The following is a 14,984-nucleotide window of genomic DNA, read 5'->3' as shown; positions in this document are numbered from 1 at the left end:
GTGTGTCCAGATAAAATAACACCGTTTAATAACTTCTTATCTCAGCCAAATAATTATCTTACCAGATAATGTTTATCATATAGTGGGAAGAATGATTTTCATAAACATATATTTACTATGTACACTACCGTTCAAAAGTTTGGGCTCACTTAGAAATGTCCTTGTTTTTTAAAGAAAAGCATATTTTTTGTCCATTAAAATAACATCAAATTGATCAGAAATACAGTGTAGACATTGTTCATGTTGTAAATGACTATTGTAGCTGGAAACGGCAGATTTTTTCACGGAATATCTACATAGTCGTACAGAGGCCCATTATCAGCAACCATCACTCCTGTGGTCCTGTAGGGTTAAAGTTGATTTTGGGGTCTTCTAAAGACCCCCACCATTGATTATGTTGTTATTAGTTTGCTTGTGTGCCATTGTACTTATGCTCACTGTATAGCTGAATATTGAGGCCTCTGTCTGTGTCTAGCTCTCTGCTAAAACCCGCAGCCCCGCGTCTGTGAGAAAAGGTGAGAAAAGGGACTGAGGGTGATAGCGAGACACAGAGAGACAGTGTCTGTTTTTCTCTGAAACAAGGGCAGATTTGCATGCCACTGAGACAGGTTCTCAGAAACGTTGAGTTAAGAATAACTTGTTATTTTAGCCGCATGTGTAGGTTTTGACATAGGAGGTCACACCATAAGGTGTGATTTATAAGTGCACATCTTGAGTGTTCCTTATTTGTTAAGTAAATAACGGAGCCCAGAAAAGTGGAACCAACATTCCAATGGAACGTTGTGTTAGCTAGGCCAGCATCCCGGAGTCGCCTCTTCACTGTTGACGTTGAGACTGGTGTTTTGCGGGTACTATTTAATGAAGCTGCCAGTTGAGGACTTGTGAGGCATCTGTTTCTCAAACAAGACACTAATGTACTTGTCCTCTTGCTCAGTTGTGCACCAGGGCCTCCCACTCCTCTTTCTATTCTGGTTAGAATCAGTTTGCGCTGTTCTGTGAAGGGAGTAGTACACAGTGTTGTATGAGATCTTCAGTTTCTTGGCAATTTCTCGCACGGAATAGCCTTCATTTCTCAGAACAAGAATAGACTGACGAGTTTCAGAAGAAAGTTATTTGTTTTATGGCCATTTAGAGCCTGTAATCGAACCCACAAATGCTGATGCTCCAGATACTCAACTAGTCTAAAGGCCAGTTTTATTGCTTCTTTAATCAGACACAACAGTTTTCAGCTGTGCTAACATTAACGCAAAATGGTTTTCTAATGATCAATTAGCCTTTAAAATGATAAACTTGGATTAGCTAACACAACATGCCATTGGAACACAGGAGTGATGGTGGCTGATAACGGGCCTCTGTACGCCTATGTAGATATTCCATACAAAATCAGCCGTTTCCAGCTACAATAGTCATTTACAACATGAACAATGTCTACACTGTATTTCGGATCAATTTGATGTTATTTTAATGGACAAAAAAAAAGAAGCTTTTTTTTCCAAAAACACGGACATTTCTAAGTGACCCCAAACTTTTGAACGGAAGTGTATATGCCTCCGTTTTCTCATAGACTAGAAAGGGATATTTATTATTGATCAGTATCATAATCCGGGTGGAATCCAAGGGATGTTGCAGCTATACCAGAGAGAGATAGGGTTCTTTAGTAACCTCACGGGAGGGAAAAATACACACCGCGCTTTACAGATATCATGCCAGAAATCTCTGAAGAGAGCGATGCACAGGCTGTAAGGTGAGCCGGTGGCGGCACCGTGGCAGTGTGGGCCCCCCTCCCGGGTGTTATCAGTGGTGCTAGAGCCATCTCCTTCCCTATGTACATCCAAGTGAGCTGCCTTCCTTAAACGCCTTTGGTCCAGATCAATAAGAAAGAGTACTTAGAGAGAGAGAGAGGTCCAGACAGAAATCACTGTTGTTGTGATTGAAGAAAATAAATCATTAAAATAATACCTTTTTCATTTTTTTTTTATCACAAGAAGGATGATGAATGAAAAGGGTTGATTTACTGGCAGCGGTGTGTACTACATCAGGTATGGTCAGGAATGATCGAAGCAAAACATTGACTAATATCCAGCTGTCAGAGCGACTAATATTGATACTAATGCAGTAGTTTGGACTGTGTTCTCACAATATACAATAACTGGAGATATGATTAGTATTGTATTCACTGGGATTAGACTTGGAGAGCCATCAACAACAACAAAGTGAAGATGGAGAGACCTACTGGAATGGTTGATCTACTCCTACAAGAAGAGGACGGTCTCAACAGTCTGACTGACAGCTCAGCAAACAGCCTGTTTAGATCAGGCTGTTTGGACACCATTTCCCAAGGTGAGAGTCTCCAGTCACCACGTTTTACACAATGTATATATATATATATATATATATATACTGCTCAAAAAAATAAAGGGAACACTAAAATAACACATCCTAGATCTGAATGAATGAAATATCTTATTAAACACTTTTTTCTTTACATAGTTGAATGTGCTGACAACAAAATCACACAAAAATAATCAATGGAAATCCAATTTATCAACCCATGGAGGTCTGGATTTGGAGACACACTCAAAATTAAAGTGGAAAACCACACTACAGGCTGATCCAACTTTGATGTAATGTCCTTAAAACAAGTCAAAATGAGGCTCAGTAGTGTGTGTGGCCTCCACGTGCCTGTATGACCTCCCTACAACGCCTGGGCATGCTCCTGATGAGGTGGCGGATGGTCTCCTGAGGGATCTCCTCCCAGACCTGGACTAAAGCATCCGCCAACTCCTGGACAGTCTGTGGTGCAACGTGGCGTTGGTGGATGGAGCGAGACATGATGTCCCAGATGTACTCAATTGGATTCAGGTCTGGGGAACGGGCGGGCCAGTCCATTGCATCAATGCCTTCCTCTTGCAGGAACTGCTGACACACTCCAGCCACATGAGGTCTAGCATTGTCTTGCATTAGGAGGAACCCAGGGCCAACCGCACCAGCATATGGTCTCACAAGGGGTCTGAGGATCTCATCTCGGTACCTAATGGCAGTCAGGCTACCTCTGGCGAGCACATGGAGGGCTGTGCGGCCCCCCAAAGAAATGCCACCCCACACCATGACTGACCCACCGCCAAACCGGTCATGCTGGAGGATGTTGCAGGCAGCAGAACGTTCTCCACGGCGTCTCCAGACTCTGTCACATGTGCTCAGTGTGAACCTGCTTTCATCTTTGAAGAGCACAGGGCACCAGTGGCGAATTTGCCAATCTTGGTGTTCTCTGGCAAATGCCAAACGTCCTGCACGGTGTTGAGCTGTAAGCACAACCCCCACCTGTGGACGTCGGGCCCTCATACCACCCTCATGGAGTCTGTTTCTGACCGTTTGAGCAGACACATGCACATTTGTGGCCTGCTGGAGGTCATTTTGCAGGGCTCTGGCAGTGCTTCTCCTGCTCCTCCTTGCACAAAGGCGGAGGTAGCGGTCCTGCTGCTGGGTTGTTGCCCTCCTACGGCCTCCTCCACGTCTCCTGATGTACTGGCCTGTCTCCTGGTAGCGCCTCCATGCTCTGGACACTACGCTGACAGACACAGCAAACCTTCTTGCCACAGCTCGCATTGATGTGCCATCCTGGATGAGCTGCACTACCTGAGCCACTTGTGTGGGTTGTAGACTCCGTCTCATGCTACCACTAGAGTGAAAGCATCGCCAGCATTCAAAAGTGACCAAAACATCAGCCAGGAAGCATAGGAACTGAGAAGTGGTCTGTGGTCACCACCTGCAGAACCACTCCTTTATTGGGGGTGTCTTGCTAATTGCCTATAATTTCCACCTGTTGTCTATTCCATTTGCACAACAGCATGTGAAATGTATTGTCAATCAGTGTTGTTTCCTAAGTGGACAGTTTGATTTCACAGAAGTGTGATTGACTTGGAGTTACATTGTGTTGTTTTAGTGTTCCCTTTATTTTTTGGAGCAGTGTATATATATATATATATATATATATATATATATATATATATATATATATATATATATATATATATAATATAATAGCAGCTAGCAGATCCACTCAGACACTGACTGGTCAACCATGTGGTGTGCAGGAGGAGGAGTTACTTCAGGTCAGTCAGGGTAATGTGGGGGTGACTTTTGGTTTAGAGAGAGAAAACAACACAGAGGTCAAGTGGAAGAGGGGAAAGGAAGGAGAAAGTAGTCTGGTGGTTGATTCCTGACCACATCTGGAGTCTGAGTGAGTGAACACCGCTGTACTGTGAGATGAGGACCAACAGTAACATCTGGAGTCTGAGTGAGTGAACACCGCTGTACTGTGAGATGAGGACCAACAGTAACATCTGGAGTCTGAGTGAGTGAACACCGCTGTACTGTGAGATGAGGACCAACAGTAACATCTGGAGTCTGAGTGAGTGAACACCGCTGTACTGTGAGATGAGGACCAACAGTAACATCTGGAGTCTGAGTGAGTGAACACCGCTGTACTGTGAGATGAGGACCAACAGTAACATCTGGAGCCACAGTGTTTTCTTCACAATGTCTATATTGTCTTTACAATCTCTCAGCTATGTAGATTTCCAAACACCTGTTTTCTTTGTATTTGTTAGCCACTTCATTCCCAGACTGTGTGGTACGGATCCATTTTCCTCCAGAAGGCTGAAAATGGTCAGGACTGTGCAAGCCAAAGGTAGTGGGTTTTGGGAATAGCTAGCTATTGTGGCAATACAGCCTGCTCCCAGATCTGTTTGTGGCATCTTGCCAAGAGCACCAACAGATCTAGAAAAAGGCTAATGGCGTTATGCAACCTAGCACAAATTTACAAGCTGCTACCCTCTGGCAGGAAATCACAGCCTTTAAAAAATGTACAATGGGACAGGAAGTGTGTGTGGGGGCAGTTCCCTGATCACATGATCAGAAGAGAGTGTGGGGACCATGATTCAACACACACAGTCTGATGTGTGTCTGGGGAACTGACCTGTACAGTGTCAGACTGAGGCCTTTTATAACAGTAACTAAGTCATACAGGTCTGTCTCAGAGCAGGAAGCACATCAAACACTAAAACAACACAGAGGTATGGATACATTATCTATGCTTTAACCCCCTTTACCCAATCTCTCTCTCTCCCTCTCGCTCATTCATTCATTCATCCACTCCATCTCTCTCCCCTCCCTCCCTCTCCATCCCTCCCTCTCCATCCCCACCCCTCTCCCTTCCCTCCCTCCCTCTCCATCCCCTCTCCCCTCCATCCCCACCCCCTCCCTCCCTCTCCCCTTCTCTCTCCTTCCCTCTCCCCTCCCTCCCTCTCCATCCCTCCCTCTCCATCCCTCTCTATCCCCACCCCCTCTCCCTGCCCCATCCCTCCCTCTCCCCTTCTCCCTCCCTCTCTCCTTCCCTCACTCACTCCTTCCCTCCCTCCCTCACTCCCTCCCTCCCTCTCCATCCCTCCATCCCCAGCCTTTCTCCCCACCTTCTTCTCTTGCCAGAGCTGCTGCTGCTGGTGGGTTTGGGGGTGCGTGTGGAGACGATCTGGCAGTGCACTGTCCCCAGTAACAGCATCAGCCATATCGCCCCAAACACCTCTGTGGTCGGGATACTGTGGGGCTGGGGGATGGTGAAGAATAACGCTGCAGCAGCCACTGGAGAGAGAGAGAGAGGGAGAGAGAGGGTGAGAGAGAGCGAGAGGGTGAGAGAGAGAGAGGGTGAGAGAGAGCGAGAGGGTGAGAGAGAGCGAGGGTGAGAGAGAGAAATAGCGAGGGTGAGAAATAGCAAGGGTGAGAGAGAGAGAAATAGCAAGGGTGAGAGAGAGAGAGAGGGTGAGAGAGAGAGAGAGAGAGAGAGGGTGAGAGAGAGAGGGTGAGAAATAGTGAGGGTGAGAGAGAGCGAGAGGGTGAGAGAGAGAGAAGGTGAGAGAGAGCGAGAGGGTGAGAGAGAGAGAAGGTGAGAGAGAGCGAGAGGTGAGAGAGAGCGAGAGGGTGAGAGAGAGAGAAGGTGAGAGAGAGCGAGAGGGTGAGAGAGAGCGAGAGGGTGAGAGAGAGAGAAGGTGAGAGAGAGCAAGAGGGTGAGAGAGAGAGAAGGTGAGAGAGAGCGAGAGGGTGAGAGAGAGCGAGAGGGTGAGAGAGAGAAGGTGAGAGAGAGAAATAGCGAGGGTGAGAAATAGCAAGGGTGAGAGAGAGAGAAATAGCAAGGGTGAGAGAGAGAGAGAGAGAGAGAGAGGGTGAGAGAGAGAGAGAGAGAGAGGGTGAGAGAGAGAGGGTGAGAAATAGTGAGGGTGAGAGAAATAGCGAGGGTGAGAGAGAGAGAAATAGCAAGGGTGAGAGAGAGCGAGGGTGGGTGAGAGAGCGAGGGAGGGTGAGAGAGCGAGGGTGAGAGAGCGAGGGAGGGTGAGAGAGCGAGAGAGAGAGAGCGAGGGAGGGTGAGAGAGCGAGGGAGGATGAGAGAGAGCGAGGGAGGATGAGAGAGAGCGAGGGAGGGTGAGAGAGCGAGGGAAGGTGAGAGAGCGAGGGAAGGTGAGAGAGCGAGGGAGGATGAGAGAGCGAGGGAGGGTGAGAGAGCGAGAGAGAGAGCGAGGGAGGGTGAGAGAGCGAGGGAGGGTGAGAGAGCGAGAGAGAGAGCGAGGGAGGGTGAGAGAGTGAGAGAGAGAGAGAGAGAGAGCGAGAGAGAGAGCGAGGGAGGGTGAGAGAGCGAGGGTGAGAGAGCGAGGGTGAGAGAGCGAGGGAGGGTGAGAGAGCGAGGGAGGGTAAGAGAGCGAGAGAGAGAGCGAGGGAGGGTGAGAGAGCGAGGGAGGGTGAGAGAGCGAGAGAGAGAGCGAGGGAGGGTGAGAGAGCGAGACATGGAAAGTGTTATGTGCTCCATGTATGTGGGATATTCTCCATTGTCTACTAGACTTCCTGTCAATAGTTTATATTGAACCTTTAGCCAGGGTGAGAAGGAGATGGAAAGAAGGAGAGGTGAAAAGGAGGGATGAGAGGGATGGATGAGGGTGTGGTAATACAACTGGTCACCTTGGCTGCTCACTAACAAACTCATACTACCACACATAGAGACAGAGAGGTATTGAGAGAGGGGCCATTTGTTTTGATGTACTCAAGGTCAATATGTAAAAAGGAGGGGTAGGGGAGTGGTCCATCCTGTCAATGCCTCTGCTATCAGTGTTCTTGGGTATATGAGAACACTCAACCGTGTGTGTGTGTGTGTGTGTGTGTGTGTGTGTGTGTGTGTGTGTGTGTGTGTGTGTGTGTGTGTGTGTGTGTGTGTGTGTGTGTGTGTGTGTGTGTGTGTGTGTGTGTGAACTTCCTATCTAACACACAGTGACAGGTTCAGGGCTGGAATTTCCCCATGACCAACCACAGCCAGAGAAAGGTAAGGTATTCATGTCTACACAAGCAGAGACCAACAACACACTGAACTAATAATGGTGGAGAACGAATGTGGGTGAGACTTAAGCCTTCCACATGCTTTGGTTCAGCTGGAGCCTAGCTGAACTGGACTGGAGCCTAGCTGAACTGGACTGGAGCCTAGCTGAACTGGGCTGGAGCCTAGCTGAACTGGACTGGAGCCTAGCTGAACTGGACTGGAGCCTAGCTGAACTGGACTGGAGCCTAGCTGAACTGGGCTGGAGCCTAGCTGAACTGGACTGGAGCCTAGCTGAACTGGACTGGAGCCTAGCTGAACTGGACTGGAGACTAGCTGAACTGGACTGGAGCCTAGCTGAACTGGACTGGAGCCTAGCTGAACTGGGCTGGACTGGAGCCTAGCTGAACTGGGCTGGAGCCTAGCTGAACTGGACTGGAGCCTAGCTGAACTGGACTGGAGCCTAGCTGAACTGGGCTGGAGCCTAGCTGAACTGGGCTGGAGCCTAGCTGAACTGGACTGGAGCCTAGCTGGGCTGGAGCCTAGCTGGGCTGGACTGGAGCCTAGCTGGGCTGGAGCCTAGCTGAACTGGACTGGAGCCTAGCTGAACTGGGCTGGAGCCTAGCTGAACTGGGCTGGAGCCTAGCTGGGCTGGACTGGAGCCTAGCTGGGCTGGAGCCTAGCTGAACTGGGCTGGAGCCTAGCTGAACTGGGCTGGAGACTAGCTGAACTGGGCTGGAGCCTAGCTGGGCTGGACTGGAGCCTAGCTGAACTGGACTGGAGCCTAGCTGGGCTGGACTGGAGCCTAGCTGAACTGGGCTGGAGCCTAGCTGGGCTGGGCTGGAGCCTAGCTGGGATGGAGCCTAGCTGAACTGGGCTGGAGCCTAGCTGAACTGGGCTGGAGCCTAGCTGGGCTGGGCTGGAGCCTAGCTGAACTGGGCTGGAGCCTAGCTGAACTGGGCTGGAGCCTAGCTGGGCTGGACTGGAGCCTAGCTGGGCTGGAGCCTAGCTGAACTGGGCTGGAGCCTGGATGCACTGGGCTGGAGCCTGGATGAACTGGGCTGGAGCCTGGATGAACTGGGCTGGAGCCTAGCTGGGCTGGACTGGAGCCTAGCTGGGCTGGAGCCTAGCTGAACTGGGCTGGAGCCTGGATGCACTGGGCTGGAGCCTGGATGAACTGGGCTGGAGCCTAGCTGGGCTGGACTGGAGCCTAGCTGAACTGGACTGGAGCAGACGAAGGGACTACCAATCACAGATGAAGGGTCTACCGACTTCGGGCTACCGACTTCGGGCTACCGACTTCGGGCTTGCCTGGAGAAGAAATGTGTGCGCAAACAACCGGAAAAAAAACTTGCCAAAGACCAAAATGAACAAAAAGTCTTCAAAATATATGTCTTCATAATAAAAGTCTTCATAATATGTCTTCATAATAAAAGTCTTCATAATATGTCTTCATAATAAAAGTCTTCATAATATGTCTTCATAATAAAAGTTCATAATAAAAGTCTTCATAATACAAGTCTTCATAACAAAAGTCTTCATAATATATGCACATAGGAGGAGGAAGATGACTGGAGGTTAGGGTTAGGTAGGTACCTTGTAGCAGGTAGAGGAGGAGGAGGAGGAGGAAGATGACTGGAGGTTAGGGTTAGGTAGGTACCTTGTAGCAGGTAGAGGAGGAGGAGGAGGAGGAGGAGGAAGATAACTGGAGGTTAGGGTTAGGTAGGTACCTTGTAGCAGGTAGAGGAGGAGGAGGAGGAGGAAGATGACTGGAGGTTAGGGTTAGGTAGGTACCTTGTAGCAGGTAGAGGAGGAGGAGGAAGATGACTGGAGGTTAGGGTTAGGTAGGTACCTTGTAGCAGGTAGAGGAGGAGGAGGAGGAGGAAGATGACTGGAGGTTAGGGTTAGGTAGGTACCTTGTAGCAGGTAGAGGAGGAGGAGGAGGAGGAGGAGGAAGATGACTGGAGGTTAGGGTTAAGGTACCTTGTAGCAGGTAGAGGAGGAGGAGGAGGAGGAAGATGACTGGAGGTTAGGGTTAGGTAGGTACCTTGTAGCAGGTAGAGGAGGAGGAGGAGGAAGATGACTGGAGGTTAGGGTTAAGGTACCTTGTAGCAGGTAGAGGAGGAGGAGGAGGAGGAAGATGACTGGAGGTTAGGGTTAGGTAGGTACCTTGTAGCAGGTAGAGGAGGAGGAGGAGGAAGATGAGTGGAGGTTAGGGTTAAGGTACCTTGTAGCAGGTAGAGGAGGAGGAGGAGGAGGAAGATGACTGGAGGTTAGGGTTAAGGTACCTTGTAGCAGGTAGAGGAGGAGGAGGAGGAGGAAGATGACTGGAGGTTAGGGTTAAGGTACCTTGTAGCAGGTAGAGGAGGAGGAGGAGGAGGAAGATGACTGGAGGTTAGGGTTAAGGTACCTTGTAGCAGGTAGAGGAGGAGGAGGAGGAGGAAGATGACTGGAGGTTAGGGTTAAGGTACCTTGTAGCAGGTAGAGGAGGAGGAGGAGGAGGAAGATGACTGGAGGTTAGGGTTAGGTACCTTGTAGCAGGTAGAGGAGGAGGAGGAGGAGGAAGATGGCTCTGGAGGTTAGGGTTAGGTAGGTACCTTGTAGCAGGTAGAGGAGGAGGAGGAGGAGGAGGAAGATGACTGGAGGTTAGGGTTAAGGTACCTTGTAGCAGGTAGAGGAGGAGGAGGAGGAGGAAGATGGCTCTGGAGGTTAGGGTTAAGGTACCTTGTAGCAGGTAGAGGAGGAGGAGGAGGAGGAAGATGACTGGAGGTTAGGGTTAGGTACCTTGTAGCAGGTAGAGGTAGAGGAGGAGGAGGAAGATGACTGGAGGTTAGGGTTAAGGTACCTTGTAGCAGGTAGAGGAGGAGGAGGAGGAGGAAGATGACTGGAGGTTAGGGTTAAGGTACCTTGTAGCAGGTAGAGGAGGAGGAGGAGGAGGAAGATGGCTCTGGAGGTTAGGGTTAAGGTACCTTGTAGCAGGTAGAGGAGGAGGAGGAGGAGGAAGATGACTGGAGGTTAGGGTTAGGTAGGTACCTTGTAGCAGGTAGAGGAGGAGGAGGAGGAGGAAGATGACTGGAGGTTAGGGTTAAGGTACCTTGTAGCAGGTAGAGGAGGAGGAGGAGGAGGAAGATGACTGGAGGTTAGGGTTAGGTAGGTACCTTGTAGCAGGTAGAGGAGGAGGAGGAGGAGGAAGATGACTGGAGGTTAGGGTTAAGGTACCTTGTAGCAGGTAGAGGAGGAGGAGGAGGAGGAAGATGACTGGAGGTTAGGGTTAAGGTACCTTGTAGCAGGTAGAGGAGGAGGAGGAGGAGGAAGATGACTGGAGGTTAGGGTTAAGGTACCTTGTAGCAGGTAGAGGAGGAGGAGGAGGAGGAAGATGACTGGAGGTTAGGGTTAGGTACCTTGTAGCAGGTAGAGGAGGAGGAGGAGGAGGAAGATGACTGGAGGTTAGGGTTAAGGTACCTTGTAGCAGGTAGAGGAGGAGGAGGAGGAGGAAGATGGCTCTGGAGGTTAGGGTTAAGGTACCTTGTAGCAGGTAGAGGAGGAGGAGGAGGAGGAAGATGACTGGAGGTTAGGGTTAGGTACCTTGTAGCAGGTAGAGGAGGAGGAGGAGGAGGAAGATGACTGGAGGTTAGGGTTAGGTAGGTACCTTGTAGCAGGTAGAGGAGGAGGAGGAGGAGGAAGATGACTGGAGGTTAGGGTTAAGGTACCTTGTAGCAGGTAGAGGAGGAGGAGGAGGAGGAAGATGGCTCTGGAGGTTAGGGTTAAGGTACCTTGTAGCAGGTAGAGGAGGAGGAGGAGGAGGAAGATGACTGGAGGTTAGGGTTAGGTACCTTGTAGCAGGTAGAGGAGGAGGAGGAGGAGGAAGATGACTGGAGGTTAGGGTTAGGTAGGTACCTTGTAGCAGGTAGAGGAGGAGGAGGAGGAGGAAGATGACTGGAGGTTAGGGTTAAGGTACCTTGTAGCAGGTAGAGGAGGAGGAGGAGGAGGAAGATGACTGGAGGTTAGGGTTAAGGTACCTTGTAGCAGGTAGAGGAGGAGGAGGAGGAGGAAGATGACTGGAGGTTAGGGTTAGGTAGGTACCTTGTAGCAGGTAGAGGAGGAGGAGGAGGAGGAAGATGGCTCTGGAGGTTAGGGTTAGGTAGGTACCTTGTAGCAGGTAGAGGAGGAGGAGGAGGAGGAAGATGACTGGAGGTTAGGGTTAAGGTACCTTGTAGCAGGTAGAGGAGGAGGAGGAGGAGGAAGATGACTGGAGGTTAGGGTTAAGGTACCTTGTAGCAGGTAGAGGAGGAGGAGGAGGAGGAAGATGACTGGAGGTTAGGGTTAAGGTACCTTGTAGCAGGTAGAGGAGGAGGAGGAGGAGGAAGATGACTGGAGGTTAGGGTTAAGGTACCTTGTAGCAGGTAGAGGAGGAGGAGGAAGATGACTGGAGGTTAGGGTTAAGGTACCTTGTAGCAGGTAGAGGAGGAGGAGGAGGAGGAAGATGACTGGAGGTTAGGGTTAAGGTACCTTGTAGCAGGTAGAGGAGGAGGAGGAGGAGGAAGATGGCTCTGGAGGTTAGGGTTAAGGTACCTTGTAGCAGGTAGAGGAGGAGGAGGAGGAGGAAGATGACTGGAGGTTAGGGTTAGGTAGGTACCTTGTAGCAGGTAGAGGAGGAGGAGGAGGAGGAAGATGACTGGAGGTTAGGGTTAAGGTACCTTGTAGCAGGTAGAGGAGGAGGAGGAGGAGGAAGATGGCTCTGGAGGTTAGGGTTAAGGTACCTTGTAGCAGGTAGAGGAGGAGGAGGAGGAGGAAGATGACTGGAGGTTAGGGTTAAGGTACCTTGTAGCAGGTAGAGGAGGAGGAGGAGGAGGAAGATGACTGGAGGTTAGGGTTAAGGTACCTTGTAGCAGGTAGAGGAGGAGGAGGAGGAGGAAGATGACTGGAGGTTAGGGTTAAGGTACCTTGTAGCAGGTAGAGGAGGAGGAGGAGGAGGAAGATGGCTCTGGAGGTTAGGGTTAGGTACCTTGTAGCAGGTAGAGGAGGAGGAGGAGGAGGAAGATGGCTCTGGAGGTTAGGGTTAAGGTACCTTGTAGCAGGTAGAGGAGGAGGAGGAGGAGGAAGATGACTGGAGGTTAGGGTTAAGGTACCTTGTAGCAGGTAGAGGAGGAGGAGGAGGAGGAAGATGACTGGAGGTTAGGGTTAAGGTACCTTGTAGCAGGTAGAGGAGGAGGAGGAGGAGGAAGATGACTGGAGGTTAGGGTTAAGGTACCTTGTAGCAGGTAGAGGAGGAGGAGGAGGAGGAAGATGACTGGAGGTTAGGGTTAAGGTACCTTGTAGCAGGTAGAGGAGGAGGAGGAGGAGGAAGATGACTGGAGGTTAGGGTTAGGTAGGTACCTTGTAGCAGGTAGAGGAGGAGGAGGAGGAGGAAGATGACTGGAGGTTAGGGTTAAGGTACCTTGTAGCAGGTAGAGGAGGAGGAGGAGGAGGAGGAGGAAGATGACTGGAGGTTAGGGTTAAGGTACCTTGTAGCAGGTAGAGGAGGAGGAGGAGGAGGAAGATGACTGGAGGTTAGGGTTAGGTAGGTACCTTGTAGCAGGTAGAGGAGGAGGAGGAGGAGGAAGATGACTGGAGGTTAGGGTTAAGGTACCTTGTAGCAGGTAGAGGAGGAGGAGGAGGAGGAGGAGGAAGATGACTGGAGGTTAGGGTTAAGGTACCTTGTAGCAGGTAGAGGAGGAGGAGGAGGAGGAAGATGGCTGGAGGTTAGGGTTAAGGTACCTTGTAGCAGGTAGAGGAGGAGGAGGAGGAGGAAGATGACTGGAGGTTAGGGTTAAGGTACCTTGTAGCAGGTAGAGGAGGAGGAGGAGGAGGAAGATGACTGGAGGTTAGGGTTAAGGTACCTTGTAGCAGGTAGAGGAGGAGGAGGAGGAGGAAGATGACTGGAGGTTAGGGTTAGGTACCTTGTAGCAGGTAGAGGAGGAGGAGGAGGAGGAAGATGGCTCTGGAGGTTAGGGTTAGGTAGGTACCTTGTAGCAGGTAGAGGAGGAGGAGGAGGAGAGGAAGATGACTGGAGGTTAGGGTTAAGGTACCTTGTAGCAGGTAGAGGAGGAGGAGGAGGAGGAAGATGGCTCTGGAGGTTAGGGTTAAGGTACCTTGTAGCAGGTAGAGGAGGAGGAGGAGGAGGAAGATGACTGGAGGTTAGGGTTAGGTACCTTGTAGCAGGTAGAGGTAGAGGAGGAGGAGGAAGATGACTGGAGGTTAGGGTTAAGGTACCTTGTAGCAGGTAGAGGAGGAGGAGGAGGAGGAAGATGACTGGAGGTTAGGGTTAAGGTACCTTGTAGCAGGTAGAGGAGGAGGAGGAGGAGGAAGATGGCTCTGGAGGTTAGGGTTAAGGTACCTTGTAGCAGGTAGAGGAGGAGGAGGAGGAGGAAGATGACTGGAGGTTAGGGTTAGGTAGGTACCTTGTAGCAGGTAGAGGAGGAGGAGGAGGAGGAAGATGACTGGAGGTTAGGGTTAAGGTACCTTGTAGCAGGTAGAGGAGGAGGAGGAGGAGGAAGATGACTGGAGGTTAGGGTTAGGTAGGTACCTTGTAGCAGGTAGAGGAGGAGGAGGAGGAGGAAGATGACTGGAGGTTAGGGTTAAGGTACCTTGTAGCAGGTAGAGGAGGAGGAGGAGGAGGAAGATGACTGGAGGTTAGGGTTAAGGTACCTTGTAGCAGGTAGAGGAGGAGGAGGAGGAGGAAGATGACTGGAGGTTAGGGTTAAGGTACCTTGTAGCAGGTAGAGGAGGAGGAGGAGGAGGAAGATGGCTCTGGAGGTTAGGGTTAAGGTACCTTGTAGCAGGTAGAGGAGGAGGAGGAGGAGGAAGATGACTGGAGGTTAGGGTTAGGTACCTTGTAGCAGGTAGAGGAGGAGGAGGAGGAGGAAGATGACTGGAGGTTAGGGTTAGGTAGGTACCTTGTAGCAGGTAGAGGAGGAGGAGGAGGAGGAAGATGACTGGAGGTTAGGGTTAAGGTACCTTGTAGCAGGTAGAGGAGGAGGAGGAGGAGGAAGATGGCTCTGGAGGTTAGGGTTAAGGTACCTTGTAGCAGGTAGAGGAGGAGGAGGAGGAGGAAGATGACTGGAGGTTAGGGTTAGGTACCTTGTAGCAGGTAGAGGAGGAGGAGGAGGAGGAAGATGACTGGAGGTTAGGGTTAGATAGGTACCTTGTAGCAGGTAGAGGAGGAGGAGGAGGAGGAAGATGACTGGAGGTTAGGGTTAAGGTACCTTGTAGCAGGTAGAGGAGGAGGAGGAGGAGGAAGATGACTGGAGGTTAGGGTTAAGGTACCTTGTAGCAGGTAGAGGAGGAGGAGGAAGATGACTGGAGGTTAGGGTTAGGTAGGTACCTTGTAGCAGGTAGAGGAGGAGGAGGAGGAGGAAGATGGCTCTGGAGGTTAGGGTTAGGTAGGTACCTTGTAGCAGGTAGAGGAGGAGGAGGAGGAGGAAGATGACTGGAGGTTAGGGTTAAGGTACCTTGTAGCAGGTAGAGGAGGAGGAGGAGGAGGAAGATGACTGGAGGTTAGGGTTAAGGTACCTTGTAGCAGGTAGAGGAGGAGGAGGAGGAGGAAGATGACTGGAGGTTAGGGTTAAGGTACCTTGTAGCAGGTAGAGGA

General features: G+C 50.5%; 1 protein-coding gene across 15 annotated transcripts in view; it reads right to left on the bottom strand.

Annotated features, from left to right (window-relative positions):
• Nucleotides 1-14,984, bottom strand: part of LOC106596506 (protein PHTF2) — a 133,665-nt gene that overhangs the window by 17,336 nt on the left and 101,345 nt on the right. For 14 of the 15 annotated variants that reach the window (XR_014381236.1, XR_014381237.1, XR_014381234.1 and 11 more), the window contains 2 exons: nt 5,472-5,640; nt 1,687-1,857 (listed from right to left, as the gene is read on the bottom strand). Coding sequence is in view for 11 of the 15 variants with exons in the window: in XM_082964177.1 (XP_082820303.1) it covers nt 1,687-1,857; nt 5,472-5,640 (340 nt within the window). In the remaining 4 variants the exon portion in view is untranslated. The remainder of the gene's footprint in view (nt 1-1,686; nt 1,858-5,471; nt 5,641-14,984) is intronic. The other variant, XM_082964183.1, reaches the window with a different exon arrangement.

This window comes from Salmo salar, chromosome 17, assembly GCF_965601325.2.
Source record: "Salmo salar chromosome 17, fSalSal1, whole genome shotgun sequence".
In the NCBI taxonomy this organism is placed as follows: domain Eukaryota; kingdom Metazoa; phylum Chordata; class Actinopteri; order Salmoniformes; family Salmonidae; genus Salmo; species Salmo salar.
This window is presented reverse-complemented; position numbering and strand designations above follow the sequence as displayed.